Source organism: Symphodus melops, assembly GCF_947650265.1.
Source record: "Symphodus melops genome assembly, chromosome: 23".
Lineage (NCBI taxonomy): Eukaryota > Metazoa > Chordata > Actinopteri > Labriformes > Labridae > Symphodus > Symphodus melops.
In genome coordinates, this window is record NC_136713.1 from 491,983 (window position 1) to 507,493 (window position 15,511).

Sequence of the window (15,511 nt, forward strand, 5' to 3'; positions counted from 1 at the left end):
GCTCAAGGCCTTGACAATAAGCCAAAACTAATCGTTGACTTGATGGCTGCTACGTCTCTTCATACAAAGTCAATGAGAGTAACTCGGGGCACGTGATAACAGATAGTGGTCTCTGTTCAAGGATGGTCTTTGGTGTCAGATCATGATCCCCCTCCAGTTGTCAAACGACCGCTGGTCCATAAAACTAAAAATCATTCCAGGAAGTGGTTTTGATTTGGTCTCTTTTTTTGTCGTTTGTTTTTTTTTTTTACTTTAAAGAAAATCGAAGATATTGATATTTAACACTAAAGACTTATCTTTGAACACAGATGTGAGGCCACGTCGGGAGAATGTGAAGTATACTTGATGTATTTATCAGGATGAGATGTGGTAGAAGACGCGAGGAAACTAGTAAAAGGACCTTCAGGATAAGAATTAAAATAGTTTATCCAAGTTATTTTAACCACTTATTGAAAGATGAAACAATAAGCTAAGTTCAGCACAAGCTTTTAATGTGGGGAGTTTTCTTCACAATAATCAAGATAGCAGGTTTTAAACCCCTCCATGTCAGCCCTGCTCAGAACAGGCTGTTTCTGTGTCTGTAGCTTTAAATATGTAAATGAGCTGTGTCTGACCACGCCCCCTCTCTGGAAGGGCTCGGGTGTACTCGCTGCTTTCTGGCTCCATGTCCTATTGTTTACGGTGAGAAGGCAGACTCAGAGGGCAGAACAAACACCTAGCTGTGGGAGTGTCACCCACCTGGGGGAGGGGCTACTGCCCTTTGTGATGTCATGAAGGGAACATCTATTCTAATTCTAATTCAGGTAACAGCAACTTTCTTTTGCTCAACAAGGCAATGAGTTGTAAGAAAACGTTTATTCCAGGAGGGTCGATCAGTTTTAAACAAGTGGTTAAAATAGTTTGGTCACACTGAAGCTGGTTTTAGGACCAATCACAGCGCGGGACGATTTCTGCTGCTCGCCCTAACACGCTCAGATATCAGTGTACAAGTCTGAACCCCCCCCCCCCCCCCCCCCCAAAAAAAACAAAACAAAGATGACGCAGGTAGGTTGGTTTGAAATAAAAAATAAATCAAATTCTGTGTGCAAGAACATCATGCAGATATCACTCCCGTCGTCTCACAGCCGATTCTACCGAACAAAGAAAACATCGGCCTGTTCTGCGGGGACGCCGTTTCACAGCCGATATTCAAAGTGTTGTTGAACAGAAAAAGTGCTAATAAACACGAGAGTCAGACTGTTCAGGAGACAGTGGTTAACGCCTGTTACATCTATAACAAACTGGACTTAAATATGAATCTGCTCACAGTGAAGACGTGTCGCTCTGGGATCTTATTATTTTACCTCAGAGGTCAGATGTCTGTTAAATGTATGAAAACCGCTTTTTGTCTACACGCTTCAGGATCTAAACATCGAAAGGACTTCAACGTGTTTTTGGACTCGTTTCTTCCACCTGCAGCAGTGAAGTCAAGCTACGATTGGCTGCAACACAACCCTGCAGCCAATCACAGGTCGCGACTGGAAGTCCCCGACGGGCTCAGGTTGTGAAGGAACGAGTCTGGACAAACACGTCGCTAACCTCGCTTAGCTCGATTTTTTAAACGTGGCGTCCGATCAAAGTCACAACATGCAAACGAGTCCGGTGTTCAGAGAGAGAGAGAGAGGGCGATGGGCGATCTGCGAGGTAGAAATCACAGCCGCTACATCGCTCTCTTCAAAGACGTGTAGAGCTCAGAGTGGGCGGGCTACCTCGCTTTGCATCGGCTGCTTCGTGCTAACGTGGGCGCAGACCAGCGTGTCCCTGTCGAGGGATTCTGGACGCTCTAAAGACGAGACGATGGACTTCTCTCATCCTCGGGGCGGAGACGTGTTTCAACCTCTAAAATGGTTGAGATCCTGAAAGGTGTAAACTGTGACGCAGGTCCGGGGGGAAAACGGCGGGCGTCACAAAAAGTCTGCGTGGGCGGAGACGAGCAGGCGTTTGTCTTCGGCGTCCTCGTCCCCGTATAAAAGCAGGGTCAAACGCAAAGAGCTGACTCCACTCACGCTATCCGTTGGCACAAGAAGAGCTCTGAATGTGAACGGCAGGACGCCAGCGGGTCCACGTCTCCGAGCGCTCCGCTCACATGAACACTGTTTGTTAGTCAGAGGCGTCAACACGGGAAGACGTGGAAATAAAAAGGTCTCAAACAATCATGGCGACCTGCGGCCACCAAAACAAACATTCGGAAAATGTCTAAGTGCACTTACACAGCTCTGACATGGATTAGAGTCTAACCTGCGACACGTGTGTGTGTGTGTGTGTGCGTGTGTGTGTGTGTGTGCGCGTGTGTGCGTGTGTGCGTGTGTGTGTGTGTGTGCGTGTGTGTGTGTGTGTGTGTGTGTGTGTGTGTGTGCGTGTGTGTGTGTGTCCTCCCAAAAGGAAAAAAAGGCCTGAAGACAAAATAACCGCTCTTTGATGAAAAGAGTCATTTCTGATGCTTACCTTGATCATTAGCGCTGGGGACATTAAGCCATGACTGAGAGTGGAATGGCGCTCTCTCTCTTCAGCGTGTGGGGGGGCGGGGGGGGGGGGGGGATTTAAAAAAAAAAAAAACCTGGCTACTCTATGACGAGATGGTCAGTGAGCGAGCGTTGGTACTTTAACACGTTACTGTTCAATAAACGACTTCAGCTCTTCCCCCCCCCCTGCAGAGGGGAAGCTAGCACAACAGGCAGGCATGAAAAATAACCCACGTTAACCTCAGAATAAATAAGAAGGAAAAGGATCCTCTCTGTACACAGGAGAAGCTGGGATCACCCTGACTGATGGATGCAGGCACAGTAGAACAACTACTCCACCTTTATTGACTCTTTTTCCTGGAAGCAGACTCTCTGCTTCGTCACCTGTTAGATTGTGTCTGATAGAAGGCGGGGCGGGGCGGGGCGGGCGGGGGAAGGGGCGCTTCATGGGCTTTCTGAAAAGAAGGAGTCCGTCTGCTGCGTGTGGGGAGGCCGCGCTCAGAGCATGCCGAACCCTTTGGCGTAGGTGATGGCTTTCAGCAGGCGCTCCCTCAGCTTCTCCTTGGTGCTGTACTCGGGCAGCAGCAGCACGTTAAAGCAGGTGTGAGACGTCGGTAACCTGCGGGGGGGGGCAGAGACACACCAGGGGCACGTTACAAACCTGCATGTTGGCGCCCCCTTGTGGAGCTCGTGGTCACCCACAGAGGCGGGAGCCGGCACGACTCACCTGTCCGTGTCGGGGCCGTTCTTGGCGATGATCATCTTCAGCTTGCCCAGCCCCCCCACAGGTGCTCGGTCCGTGCCGGTGGTGAACTGCAGGAAGAGCCGCTTCTGCTCCTCGCCGAACGAGTGCAACGTCTCCCAGAACTCCCTGCGACACAGCGGGAACACGTTAAACCATGCGGGAACGGGGACTCTCACACAGACTTGGGTCAAAGCGCTCCGTCTTACTTGATGATCCGAGAGTCTCTGTTGTAACCTCCGTCATATTCTGTCGTTTCTTCAAGTGCTAAAAAGTCCAGGTTCTGCAGGGTGCGACAGAGACAGAGCGAGCGTGTGAGCGGAGCGTTCGCCACTTACAAACAGGTGAAAATGTGCAGGAAGTAGACCTGACCCTGCTGCCACAGATGAGGAGCTCGATCTCCTCCGGTCTGAACAGATACTTGAGCGGCGACTCGTTGGTGACCATGTGGAAACCTCTCCTGAACGCTTTGAACTGTTTCTCCACGCTTTTGTTCAGCATGTACTCTGCGTACTGGGCCACGAACTCCTGCACACACACACACACACACGCCACATTTAGCAGAGAATCAGGACGACATCGTCTGCACACCTGAGAAACGGTCGAGACGTTTTTTTTTTTGCTCACCTTCCTGTTGTCGTTTGTGACGGGAATCTTGTCCCCGTTTTCCCTTAAATCGTACATGAGCGGGTTCCCGAACAGATCCGTCTGCGAGATCTGAAAGGTGATCATCATGTCGTCCTCCACGCTTCCCTCGTAGTCCAGCAGCTCGTTCAGACTCTGGTGCAAAACCTTCCCCAACACGAGAACCAGTTAGAACCAGTCAGAACCAGTCAGAGCTCCGTCAGCCTGCAAACACAGCACACGCGCTCGCACTCACCGGGTTGGCGTCGGCCAGGTCCCTGAAGGTTCCTTTCTTGCCCATGAGCTTCCTGTAGACCACCATGGGGAAGTGCACGTCCAGGATGCAGTTGTTGTAGATGGCCAGGCCGAGCACGATGCCGATCAGAGTGTACTGACCGTCGTTCTCGAAGGACGAGGCGTTGAACCAGAACAGCTTGGTGCGCTCGTCGTACGTGAACATGCCTGCAGGAGGAGACATTCGACACGTTTGTCTCTGAGCCACGCCATCCGCACGCCACCTGATTTCCCCTGAAGGGAGCTTCAGGGGAAATCAGCTCCATGTTCATTTCCGAGTAAAGAGGCTTTTCATGCCCCGGCGTCTAATCCGCTCGGAGAAACATTTTCATACCAACGAGAAGCGAAGGCATCGTGCAGAAAACGACAAACACTCTGATGACTCCGTTTAACATTAAAAACCACGCGGACTCAAGACGCTGGTCATATCCCACACGGGCGGCTCTCGGCCAATCAGAGGGAAAAGGGCAGGTGGGGAGGCGGGGCCTTAAAGAGAGATTTTCAGACGCGTGAAGAGAAACTTAAAACACTGACTGAACTCGAGCTGACAGACGCGACCAGGAGACAAGAGGCAGCTAAACCTGCGCGCCCCCCCTCCCCCCCTCGCTCCGTGGCGTGCGCTTTCCTCACCGATATCCGGGTTGAAGATTTCCTCCACCACCAGCTGAAAGAACTCTTTGGACACGCCTCCTTCATCCACTCCTTGTTCTCCTTCAAACTCCACGTACAGCTGCTTCTTCAAGTCTGCAGGATTCTCCATGGCGATCATCTCCAGCTGCGGACCGACACAAACACGTCAGCGCCACACACACACACACACACACACACACGCTGCCGGATGCACACACTCACCCGGACCAGGGCGTCGTCGATGATGTGGTCTCGCCGCACTTTGAGCCTGAGGTACGGGTTGAGCTGCTGACCCTGCACCAGGCTGTAGAGCACGGTGATCCGCCGCTCGCTGTACATGCGGATGCGGTTGTCGTAGTACAACCCGAGGTTCTTGGTGACGGCGTTGAGGATGAAGGGGCAGGTCATGAAGGAGAACTTGTTTTCAGTCTCCACCTTAAAGAAGGTGTAGTCCTTGTCCATCTCCAGCACGTCGTTCAGAGGCTCGTTCACAAACTCCTCGAACGGGATGAGCGGCCGCCGGCAGTCGTTGGTGCGGATCCCTAACTCCGTCTCCAGCGGGTCGACTCGCGGGCCCTTCTTGTTCCGCCGCTCCTCCCCCAGCAGCTCCTGCAGCGTGAGCTCGCTGGACTCCGGGATGGGCTCCTCGTCCTCCTCCTCGTTGTGCTCCACGTCCAGGTCGCCGCCCAGCACGTTTGCATAATAGACGATCTTCAAGCACTTGGTGGCGCCGACCACCGCGTCGTCGTCGTTGACCAGGTTGCGGCTGTTGAACTCGTTGCTGATGACCTTGTACGTGATGAGCTGCTGGAAGGTCTCCACCATGCGCCGGATCTGCTCGGCGCCGTAGTGCGACCACAGGCGTGCCAGCTTGGCCAGCGCCGGCAGCGGGAGTTTGCTCATGGCCTTGCAGAACTGCGGCAGAGCGATCTCCAGGTACTCGGGGCTGTGCAGGTTGTTGTTCTCCATCACGATAACAAACAGGTTCAGGTAGTTCTGGTCTCGCGAGTACACGTTGTGGTACGTCAGGTCGCACTCCACGTTCGGCGAGAGGTAGACCAGTGCGTTCAGGAAGGCCGCTTCGATCTTCTCGTTGGACAGCAGGCGCTCGTAGACCCGCCGCACGGCTTCGATGTCCACCGACACCTCGTCCGGCGCCAGCTTCTGGACATCGTTTTCCCCCGAGGAGCCCTCGCCGAGCCGGGACGATGAGGACGAAGCGGGGGAGTCCTCCTCCATGGCTGTGGCCGAGCAGGCGGCGGCCTCCTTCTCGTCCTCGTCCTTGTCCTCGTCTTTGCCCTGAAGGGACTTGAGCTCCTCCTTGGTGTGCGGTTTGGGCCTCCTGAAGCTCTGGACCAGACCCTCGGCGCTGGAGAACACCCGGCCGATCACCCGGATCAGAGGGGAGTAGTCTTCCTTCTCTCCGCAGATGTCCAGAATCTCGTAGACTTTTTCCTCCGTCAGGTAGTTCACATCTAAAAACAGGAGCCAACAACAAGCGTACAGATTAAGATTACAGGGGCGTCGTAAAGCAAACCCCGCCCCCCTGCCCCCGCGCCCCCGCCCGCCTCTTTCATGGCTTCATCATGCAGACGGGTTGGAAGCAGCCCGGGCCGAGCACACACTTGAGACACGTGCAGGTTCTAAAGTCGAGGACTGAAACGCTCACCTTTGAAGTTGTCCCGTACCGAGTGGACGTCTTTGTGGTTCATCTTCCTGTTGCTGCAGGCCGAGTTACTGCGAGCGCCGCCGCTCTCCAGGTACGCCGAGGCGGTGCCTTTCTTTGACGGGTGGGGGTCGCACAGCTTGGCGTTCCCCTTGTACAGCTCCAGGGACTTGACCGCCGCCGCATTGTTATCCATGCGGTTGAAGCCGACTGACGAGGCACACCAGGAGTTGGAGCATGACTCGCTCCCGCAGCCCTCCGTTAACTGGTGGTAGTAGCGCTCTATCAGATGTTTGGCAGCTGCTCGCTTCCTGCGGTGAGAAGAGAGACGGGATGAGCGGCGGCTTCAAGACGTGAACGCTGCAGGTCAGGTGACTATCGAGCACGCCAACGCTAAACTGCTAGCTAAGGGGGAAAACGAAAAACAGGCGACGTCGTCGATACTGCGATGTTGACCGTTGCTTGGCAACACGACCAGTTTGGACAGCATGAATTGACTTGAGCTGGACTGATGGTGACTTCCTGCTTCCAGACACACGTCACAGATCTCTCTGACTCGTTCATTAGACAACAAAAGAAGAAACAAACAGAAAGTAAAACTAAAGCAGAAGTGAGAGAGCGACCGTGGTGACGGGTCAGTCTGAAGGACAAGCTCACAGATTCTCACACATGTGCCGTAAAATGAATTTAAATAAGAGCTTGACTTACATTCGGCTTGCTTCTGGGTTTTCTATTTCAGGCTCCTCGTATTCTCTGATTCAACAACACAAACAGAAGAACAAATGCATCAGAGGTCACAGTGCACCTCTGCCTCTCTGATGGGCTCATATGGGAATTTAAGACCAAAAAAAAAAGGCACATTTTGTAAATTGCATTGTGACAGCAGGAGGATAAGGATGACATGTACAGCAGAGATTGGGGGGGGGGGGGGGGGGGGGTCACAGTCAGGTTATGTTATCTTCATACATGTGGAGTCATTTTTATTAAACATACATGAGTGAGGATTAACATGCACGTTACGGGGAGGGAGAGAGAGGAGGAGAAATGTTAAAGCTGCACAATCTGACGCTGAGTTAGCAAGCTAATGTAGCAAGTGCTAGTTTACCAACCCGCCGGCCTTCATATTTACACAAATATTTACTTAATAAATTACATCTGCATGGTGATTAGAATGGTAAATATATTATCTACTCCTCTGTGTGTTCACTTTGCCTGGGAATACTTTAAAAACAGTTAAGCTATGGCAGCCACACAGCTAGCAGGAGCAGCTAGTTAGCTCCGCTAGCATCCCCGGTGTTTCCTGATGGCCGTGCCCACCTCTGAGATCCTTCCGCGGGGCTGCTCTCGGCCTGTGGTGGCGCACACTCACAGTCCTCCTTCTCGTCGGGATTCATACGAGACTTTCTCCTCAGTGTGTTTGTTAATCCTGTGGCTGTTTGTGAACGTGTCGAGTCCTCCGCGGGTCGATCAGAACAGCTGGATGATTTCAGTGGAGACGAGCGGCGATGAGGGATTATTTAGACTGAACTTCATTCACGGCCTTCCCGCTGCGGGCTCTCTCCTCTGCCATCTTGACTTCACCATTAGCCCAGACATCCCACAATGCATTGCGAGCTGGCTACATGAGCTGCTGGAGTGGATCATAACCAAACCCTCCGAGGAGCCGGACTCATACTCCCCTAAACACAACATGTCCTGCTAGGGACCCAGACCATTAGGGACCCCCAGACCACTAGGGACCCCCAGACCATTAGGGGCTCCCAGACCACTAGGGACCCCCAGACCATCAGGGGCTCCCAGACCATTAGGGACCCCCAGACCATTAGGGACCCCCAGACCACTAGGGACCCCCAGACCATTAGGGGCTCCCAGACCAATAGGGACCCTCAGACCATTAGGGACCCCCAGACCACTAGGGACCCCCAGACCAATAGGGGCTCCCAGACCACTAGGGACCCCCAGACCATCAGGGGCTCCCAGACCACTAGGGACCCCCAGACCATTAGGGACCCCCAGACCACTAGGGACCCCCAGTCCATCAGGGGCTCCCAGACCAATAGGGACCCCCAGACCATTAGGGACCCCCAGACCACTAGGGACCCCCAGACCATTAGGGGCTCCCAGACCACTAGGGACCCCCAGACCATCAGGGGCTCCCAGACCATTAGGGACCCCCAGACCATTAGGGGCTCCCAGACCACTAGGGACCCCCAGACCATCAGGGGCTCCCAGACCAATAGGGACCCTCAGACCATTAGGGACCCCCAGACCACTAGGGACCCCCAGACCAATAGGGGCCCCCAAACCACTAGGGGCACCCAGACCACTAGGGACCCCCAGACCATTAGGGACCCCCAGACCATGAGGGACCCCCAGACCATGAGGGACCCCCAGACCATTAGGGGCTCCCAGACCATGAGGTACCCCCAGACAATGAGGGACCCCCAGACCATTAGGGACCCCCAGACCATTAGGGGCTCCCTGAGGGGTCAAACTGTAAACCAAAGCAGTGGACTAAAATGTGCAAATCTTGCAACGACAGTCGGAAACCCCCCTTTGGGTGATTCTGCTTCTGAAGGAGAGAAAAAAGAAAAGTGGCAGACATGACATGAACATGGAGGGATTGAAACCCAACATCTATTTTATGATTGTAATTTTACAAAAACTTTTTGGGGTTCGTTTAGAAATTGGATTTCTACAAAAGAACTAAATTTTCCAACTTTAGAATATAAAAAAATAAAATTGTGTATTTTCATGGAAGAAAAGAGGAGATTGTATAATGCAGTCATTATCTTGGCCAAACAATATAAAACATAAATGCAGATTTCTAAAAGTCAAATCACTTTTTCTCACTTTCATGAATGAATTAACAAATTTACAAAAATCAATGATAAAGATTAGAACTAAACGAGCTGCTGAACTAACTCAAAGTTTAAAGTCATTGCTTCCAACTTCAGATATTTGTGTTTTATGTTCTATTGTTCTATCTGTTCATGTTTTTGTTTGTTTGTTTGTTTATTAAGTCTTGTTAAGTCGAGCTCGGTCTGTAACTTTCCATGTAAACTGTGATTTTTGTAATAGTCAGATTTTGATTATAAATAAAGTGGAGGGATGAATCTGGACCTGCTCCAGGTTTCTGTCTGACCATCATGAATCTGGACCTGCTCCAGGTTTCTGCCTGACCATCATGAATCTGGTTCTGCTCCAGGTTTCTGTCTGACCATCATGAATCTGGACCTGCTCCAGGTTTCTGCCTGACCATCATGAATCTGGACCTGCTCCAGGTTTCTGCCTGACCATCATGAATCTGGACCTGCTCCAGGTTTCTGCCTGACCAACATGAATCTGGTTCTGCTCCAGGTTTCTGCCTGACCATCATGAATCTGGTTCTGCTCCAGGTTTCTGCCTGACCATCATGAATCTGGTTCTGCTCCAGGTTTCTGCCTGACCATCATGAATCTGGACCTGCTCCAGGTTTCTGCCTGACCATCATGAATCTGGTCCTGCTCCAGGTTTCTGCCTGACCATCATGAATCTGGACCTGCTCCAGGTTTCTGCCTGACCATCATGAATCTGGACCTGCTCCAGGTTTCTGCCTGACCATCATGAATCTGGACCTGCTCCTGGTCTCTGCCTGACCATCATGAATCTGGACCTGCTCCAGGTTTCTGCCTGACCATCATGAATCTGGTTCTGCTCCAGGTTTCTGCCTGACCATCATGAATCTGGTCCTGCTCCAGGTTTCTGCCTGACCATCATGGATCTGGACCTGCTCCAGGTTTCTGCCTGACCATCATGAATCTGGTTCTGCTCCAGGTTTCTGCCTGACCATCATGAATCTGGTTCTGCTCCAGGTTTCTGCCTGACCATCATGGATCTGGACCTGCTCCAGGTTTCTGCCTGACCATCATGAATCTGGTTCTGCTCCAGGTTTCTGCCTGACCATCATGGATCTGGTTCTGCTCCAGGTTTCTGCCTGACCATCATGAATCTGGACCTGCTCCAGGTTTCTGCCTGACCATCATGAATCTGGACCTGCTCCAGGTTTCTGCCTGACCATCATGAATCTGGACCTGCTCCAGGTTTCTGCCTGACCATCATGAATCTGGTTCTGCTCCAGGTTTCTGCCTGACCATCATGAATCTGGACCTGCTCCAGGTTTCTGCCTGACCAACATGAATCTGGACCTGCTCCAGGTTTCTGCCTGACCATCATGAATCTGGACCTGCTCCAGGTTTCTGCCTGACCATCATGAATCTGGACCTGCTCCAGGTTTCTGCCTGACCATCATGAATCTGGTTCTGCTCCAGGTTTCTGTCTGACCATCATGGATCTGGTTCTGCTCCAGGTTTCTGCCTGACCATCATGAATCTGGACCTGCTCCAGGTTTCTGCCTGACCATCATGAATCTGGACCTGCTCCAGGTTTCTGCCTGACCATCATGAATCTGGACCTGCTCCAGGTTTCTGCCTGACCATCATGAATCTGGTTTTGCTCCAGGTTTCTGCCTGACCATCATGAATCTGGTTCTGCTCCAGGTTTCTGCCTGACCAACATGAATCTGGTTCTGCTCCAGGTTTCTGCCTGACCATCATGAATCTGGACCTGCTCCAGGTTTCTGCCTGACCATCATGAATCTGGTTCTGCTCCAGGTTTCTGTCTGACCATCATGGATCTGGTTCTGCTCCAGGTTTCTGCCTGACCATCATGAATCTGGACCTGCTCCAGGTTTCTGCCTGACCATCATGAATCTGGACCTGCTCCAGGTTTCTGCCTGACCATCATGAATCTGGTTTTGCTCCAGGTTTCTGCCTGACCATCATGAATCTGGTTCTGCTCCAGGTTTCTGCCTGACCAACATGAATCTGGTTCTGCTCCAGGTTTCTGCCTGACCATCATGAATCTGGACCTGCTCCAGGTTTCTGCCTGACCATCATGAATCTGGACCTGCTCCAGGTTTCTGCCTGACCATCATGAATCTGGACCTGCTCCAGGTTTCTGCCTGACCATCATGAATCTGGACCTGCTCCAGGTTTCTGCCTGACCATCATGAATCTGGACCTGCTCCAGGTTTCTGCCTGACCATCATGAATCTGGTTCTGCTCCAGGTTTCTGCCTGACCATCATGAATCTGGTTCTGCTCCAGGTTTCTGCCTGACCATGATGAATCTGGACCTGCTCCAGGTTTCTGCCTGACCATGATGAATCTGGACCTGCTCCAGGTTTCTGCCTGACCAACATGAATCTGGTTCTGCTCCAGGTTTCTGCCTGACCATCATGAATCTGGACCTGCTCCAGGTTTCTGCCTGACCATCATGAATCTGGACCTGCTCCAGGTTTCTGCCTGACCATCATGAATCTGGACCTGCTCCAGGTTTCTGCCTGACCATCATGAATCTGGTTTTGCTCCAGGTTTCTGCCTGACCATCATGAATCTGGTTCTGCTCCAGGTTTCTGCCTGACCAACATGAATCTGGTTCTGCTCCAGGTTTCTTCCTGACCATCATGAATCTGGACCTGCTCCAGGTTTCTGCCTGACCATCATGAATCTGGTTCTGCTCCAGGTTTCTGTCTGACCATCATGGATCTGGTTCTGCTCCAGGTTTCTGCCTGACCATCATGAATCTGGACCTGCTCCAGGTTTCTGCCTGACCATCATGAATCTGGACCTGCTCCAGGTTTCTGCCTGACCATCATGGATCTGGACCTGCTCCAGGTTTCTGCACGGTTTCACCAGGAACCAAATAAAGCTCCTTCCATGTGCGATAAGAAGCCTCCTGTGAGTCACTGCTTATAATAAACCATCTCTTTCAACCAGTCACGTTTCTTCAGCTTTGTGCGTCTGACGTGAGGTAACTAGGTTTCGCACCGGCTGTTGCCATGGTGACGCAGAAAGCCGCCGCAAAATCTAGAGAAGTCAAATAAATATTTAAAAATCTCATTTCTGCATTTACTGAGAGTGACGGACTTACTGATATTACATTTAACTCCTTCAGTGTTCATGTTTCCCGCCTTTGGTAGCGTCCTTAGATCTCGATTTATGGAGTTTATTCACCCGTTTGATGCTCAAACTCTGACGTCATCTCTTCTCTTTAAACGACTTTACTAGAATTTATGAAAATGTATTTGATTTTTTTATGCATGAAACTTAAAAAACCTTTATTTCTTCCATCTAGGTGGATTGTATTACGGTAGTCACTTCCTGTAATTTAGCATGCATTCTTTATTGTGAACACTAGGGGGCGCTGGGCACGTTTGTTGACGCAGCATTAAATGTTCTTTTGACATGAAGTGAATTAACAGTGATTCCTCACTGGACATTTAAATGATAACCTGCATATTAAAATAACTGGACAACAGCATCTGTGGAGTTTATCATTTATCTTCATTTGTTTTCTGATAGCCACCACATACATTTTTAAATTGTTACACATGAAACCTTTCACAATAAAAGCACGCTCTGCTTTGAACAAGTATTCATTTATTGATTGTCTTTATCTGGGGAGGAAACAAATTATTATTTGGAATAATTCTCAAATTTGACTCTGTAGTCGACATTGTTTTCCTTCTCAACCTTTTCTCTCTTTTTTTAAATCAAAGAAATGATTAAAAAATAAAACAAACATCCAATATGTGCAGTCAGACAGGATTGTCACACTGATCGAGTATTATTTTGTCTCAAGTCAGACAAAATTAAAACAGTCAAACAAAAAAACAACAAGTTGAACATGTATGAGAAAAGTGCGGCTGTGTAAATACAACATTCTCATTATTCCCATTCTTCCTCGTCGGCTGCAGCAGGAGCGGCGGGTTGACTCGGCACGTTGTTGTCCTGTAGAGAGCGAGGACACAGTGAGGACGCGTCGAAGACAACATGACGCCTAAATAACCACGAACCATCCGCTCACCTTCCTGGAGTCCGTGGAGGTAAAACTCTTGAAGCCTGCGGGACCGCCGCCGCTGAACGCAGACTCCTCCAACCACGAGGGAACTTGCTGCTGAGCCTGTCAATCAAAGGCGTGCAAAGAAATCAAGCCGAGGATGCATCCCGTTGTGTTTGGAGAGGCGACGCCCTTACCTTGGACAGGATGGTGACCAGCAAGCGAGCCAATTGGCCGTCTTTTTCCGGGTCAAAGAAAGACACCGCCCTCCCCGTGTTACCGCAGCGGCCAGTTCTGCCGATGCGGTGGACGTACTCGTCGATGTTGTTGGGGAGGTCGAAATTCACCACGTGCTGCACGTCTGGAATATCCAGGCCGCGGGCGGCGACAGAGGTGGCCACTAAGACGGGACATTTACCGGAGCGGAAGTCTGCCAGAGCCTGCTCTCGCTCCCGCTGCTCCCGATCACTGAGAGGGAACGTTTTATTATTCCGTGTTCCAGAAGGAGGCGCTCACAGATTCACGTCACTCACCCGTGAATGCTGGTGGTCGCAACCTTCTCCTGGCACAGGTAGGTGGCGATAAAATCTGCTAGTCGCTTGGTCTCCACAAACACCATGGTGCGCTCCGTTCCTGCAACCATAAAAAGAAGACGTGCAGAGAGCGCCCTCTGCTGGATCAAACTGTGAAGGATTTTAAACGACCCGCCTCCTCGTCCTCAAACATGGCGAGTTGTTGCAGATGAAAACGTGGAGCGTACCCGTCGTCTTCAGGATGTCCAGGAGCTGCTCCCTCTTGGAGAACTTGGTGACTTGAACAAACGTCTGCTCCACATCGCTGCAGGCTCCGCCCACTACACCCACAGCCAGGAACAGATAGTCGGTCTTCAGGAAATCAGCCGCCAACCTGTGGACAAAAACAAAAAGGTGAATCCACGGGTCCAGGAGGAGGAGAAGCTGTTTGATGGACGAGCAGACCTCTGGATGTCCTCGGGGTACGTGGCGCTGAACATCAGAGTCTGTCGATTCTCTTTGTCCACCATGCCAGGAGAGCCGACCAGGCGCCGCATGTCAGGCTCAAAGCCCATATCCAACATGCGGTCGGCCTCATCCAGCACCAGGTACCGCAGCTTGGTCAACCCGATCTGAAGGGAATAAAACGCTTAGTTTCCAGTTATCAACACTTTGACCTTGAAGAAGGACAGAAAGCTCCAGGTCACCTTCCCTCTGCCGATCATGTCCAGAAGTCTCCCCGGGGTTCCACACAGCACGTTGGTTCCCCTGCAGATTTCTCGGATTTGATGTCCGGTGCTGACGCCACCGTAAACCACGACGGGACGCACACACGTCCTGTTACACAGAAGAAAAGAGGAGGAGGAGACGTGCGTTAAAAAGCCACGAGGACGAGCAACTTTGTGGATTTTGGATTCTTGCATCTGAACGTACCCAAATGCAAACTTCCTGGCCTCCAGGTAAATCTGGTTGATGAGCTCCCTCGTCGGGGCCACGATGATGGCCTCGGGCTCCTGAGTCTCACTGAACTGACTCGCTGCAACACCGTCTGCCATCAGGTGCTGCAGGATCGGGAGCAGGAACGCCGCCTGGAGGAGGGAAGATACCAATTCAACTCTACAAATACGAAAATCCCCCCCCCCCCCCCCCCCAGAGTCCTCCTACCGTTTTGCCGGATCCAGTCTGAGCACAGGCCATGAGGTCTCTGCCTGCAGAGATGATGGGGATGCCGTGTTTCTGCACCGGGGTCGGCTTCACGTACCCAGATTTCTTGATGTTGTTTTTCAGGGACTCGCAGAGCCCCGCCTCCTCGAAAGTCTGCCAGGGTACAAACAGTTTAAAGGGCGAGGATTAACGTGCTGCAGGTTTGAGAAGCCCCGATGAGAACTTTAAACCTTAATACATCGTCTTTGAACGGGAGCTCAAGTGTCTCTGCAGACCGCGGCATGTTTTCCTCACCATGATGGCCTGCGGCGGGTTTGTCCCGCTGACGTCCACCGTGATGTCATCGTACTTGTCGAAGTTGATGCCCTTCTCGTAATGGGAGAAAATGGAGTCTTCGTCTTCAGGTAGTGACGGGGGAACGTAGGTCACTCTCGGCCCTGCGCGACAGATTAAAACCTTCGTGTTCACGAGAAACCAGCCGAGTCACGACGGCGTCT

The 15,511-nt window shown here is 51.5% G+C and overlaps 2 protein-coding genes across 2 annotated transcripts; both read right to left on the reverse strand.

The window, feature by feature from the left end:
• Positions 1-1,442: 1,442 nt before the first annotated feature.
• Positions 1,443-8,089, reverse strand: LOC306818579 (ubiquitin-protein ligase E3A-like). The gene is made up of 11 exons (XM_079336236.1): positions 7,775-8,089; positions 7,166-7,210; positions 6,461-6,768; positions 5,014-6,266; positions 4,792-4,936; positions 4,124-4,329; positions 3,871-4,035; positions 3,616-3,771; positions 3,453-3,526; positions 3,229-3,372; positions 1,443-3,120 (listed from the first exon to the last, which is right to left on the reverse strand). Exons 1-11 carry the CDS (start codon positions 7,849-7,851, stop codon positions 3,000-3,002), a joined length of 2,694 nt encoding a protein of 897 aa, XP_079192362.1. The 5' UTR covers positions 7,852-8,089; the 3' UTR covers positions 1,443-2,999.
• A 5,115-nt stretch (positions 8,090-13,204) lies between these two features.
• LOC306818620 (putative ATP-dependent RNA helicase DDX4) lies at positions 13,205-15,488 on the reverse strand (the record flags this gene model as incomplete). Its single annotated transcript, XM_079336293.1, has 10 exons — positions 13,205-13,289; positions 13,366-13,461; positions 13,536-13,806; positions 13,872-13,971; positions 14,099-14,244; positions 14,316-14,482; positions 14,558-14,687; positions 14,784-14,938; positions 15,015-15,167; positions 15,309-15,488. Coding segments are annotated over 10 exons (1,461 nt in total), but the record flags the coding sequence as incomplete, so codon positions are not given.
• Between the last annotated feature and the right edge of the window lie 23 nt (positions 15,489-15,511).

What these genes read in the sequence shown, in the direction of transcription:
- LOC306818579 (XM_079336236.1), bottom strand. Translation starts at nt 7,851, where the DNA reads ATGAATCCCGACGAGAAGGAGGACTGTGAGTGTGCGCCACCACAGGCC. An exon ending in TCACAAACGACAACAGGAAG is followed by an intron (nt 3,772 to 3,870) that starts GTGAGCAAAAAA and finishes GTGTGTGTGCAG; the next exon opens with GAGTTCGTGGCCCAGTACGC. An exon ending in AACGGCCCCGACACGGACAG is followed by an intron (nt 3,121 to 3,228) that starts GTGAGTCGTGCC and finishes CCCCCCCCGCAG; the next exon opens with GTTACCGACGTCTCACACCT.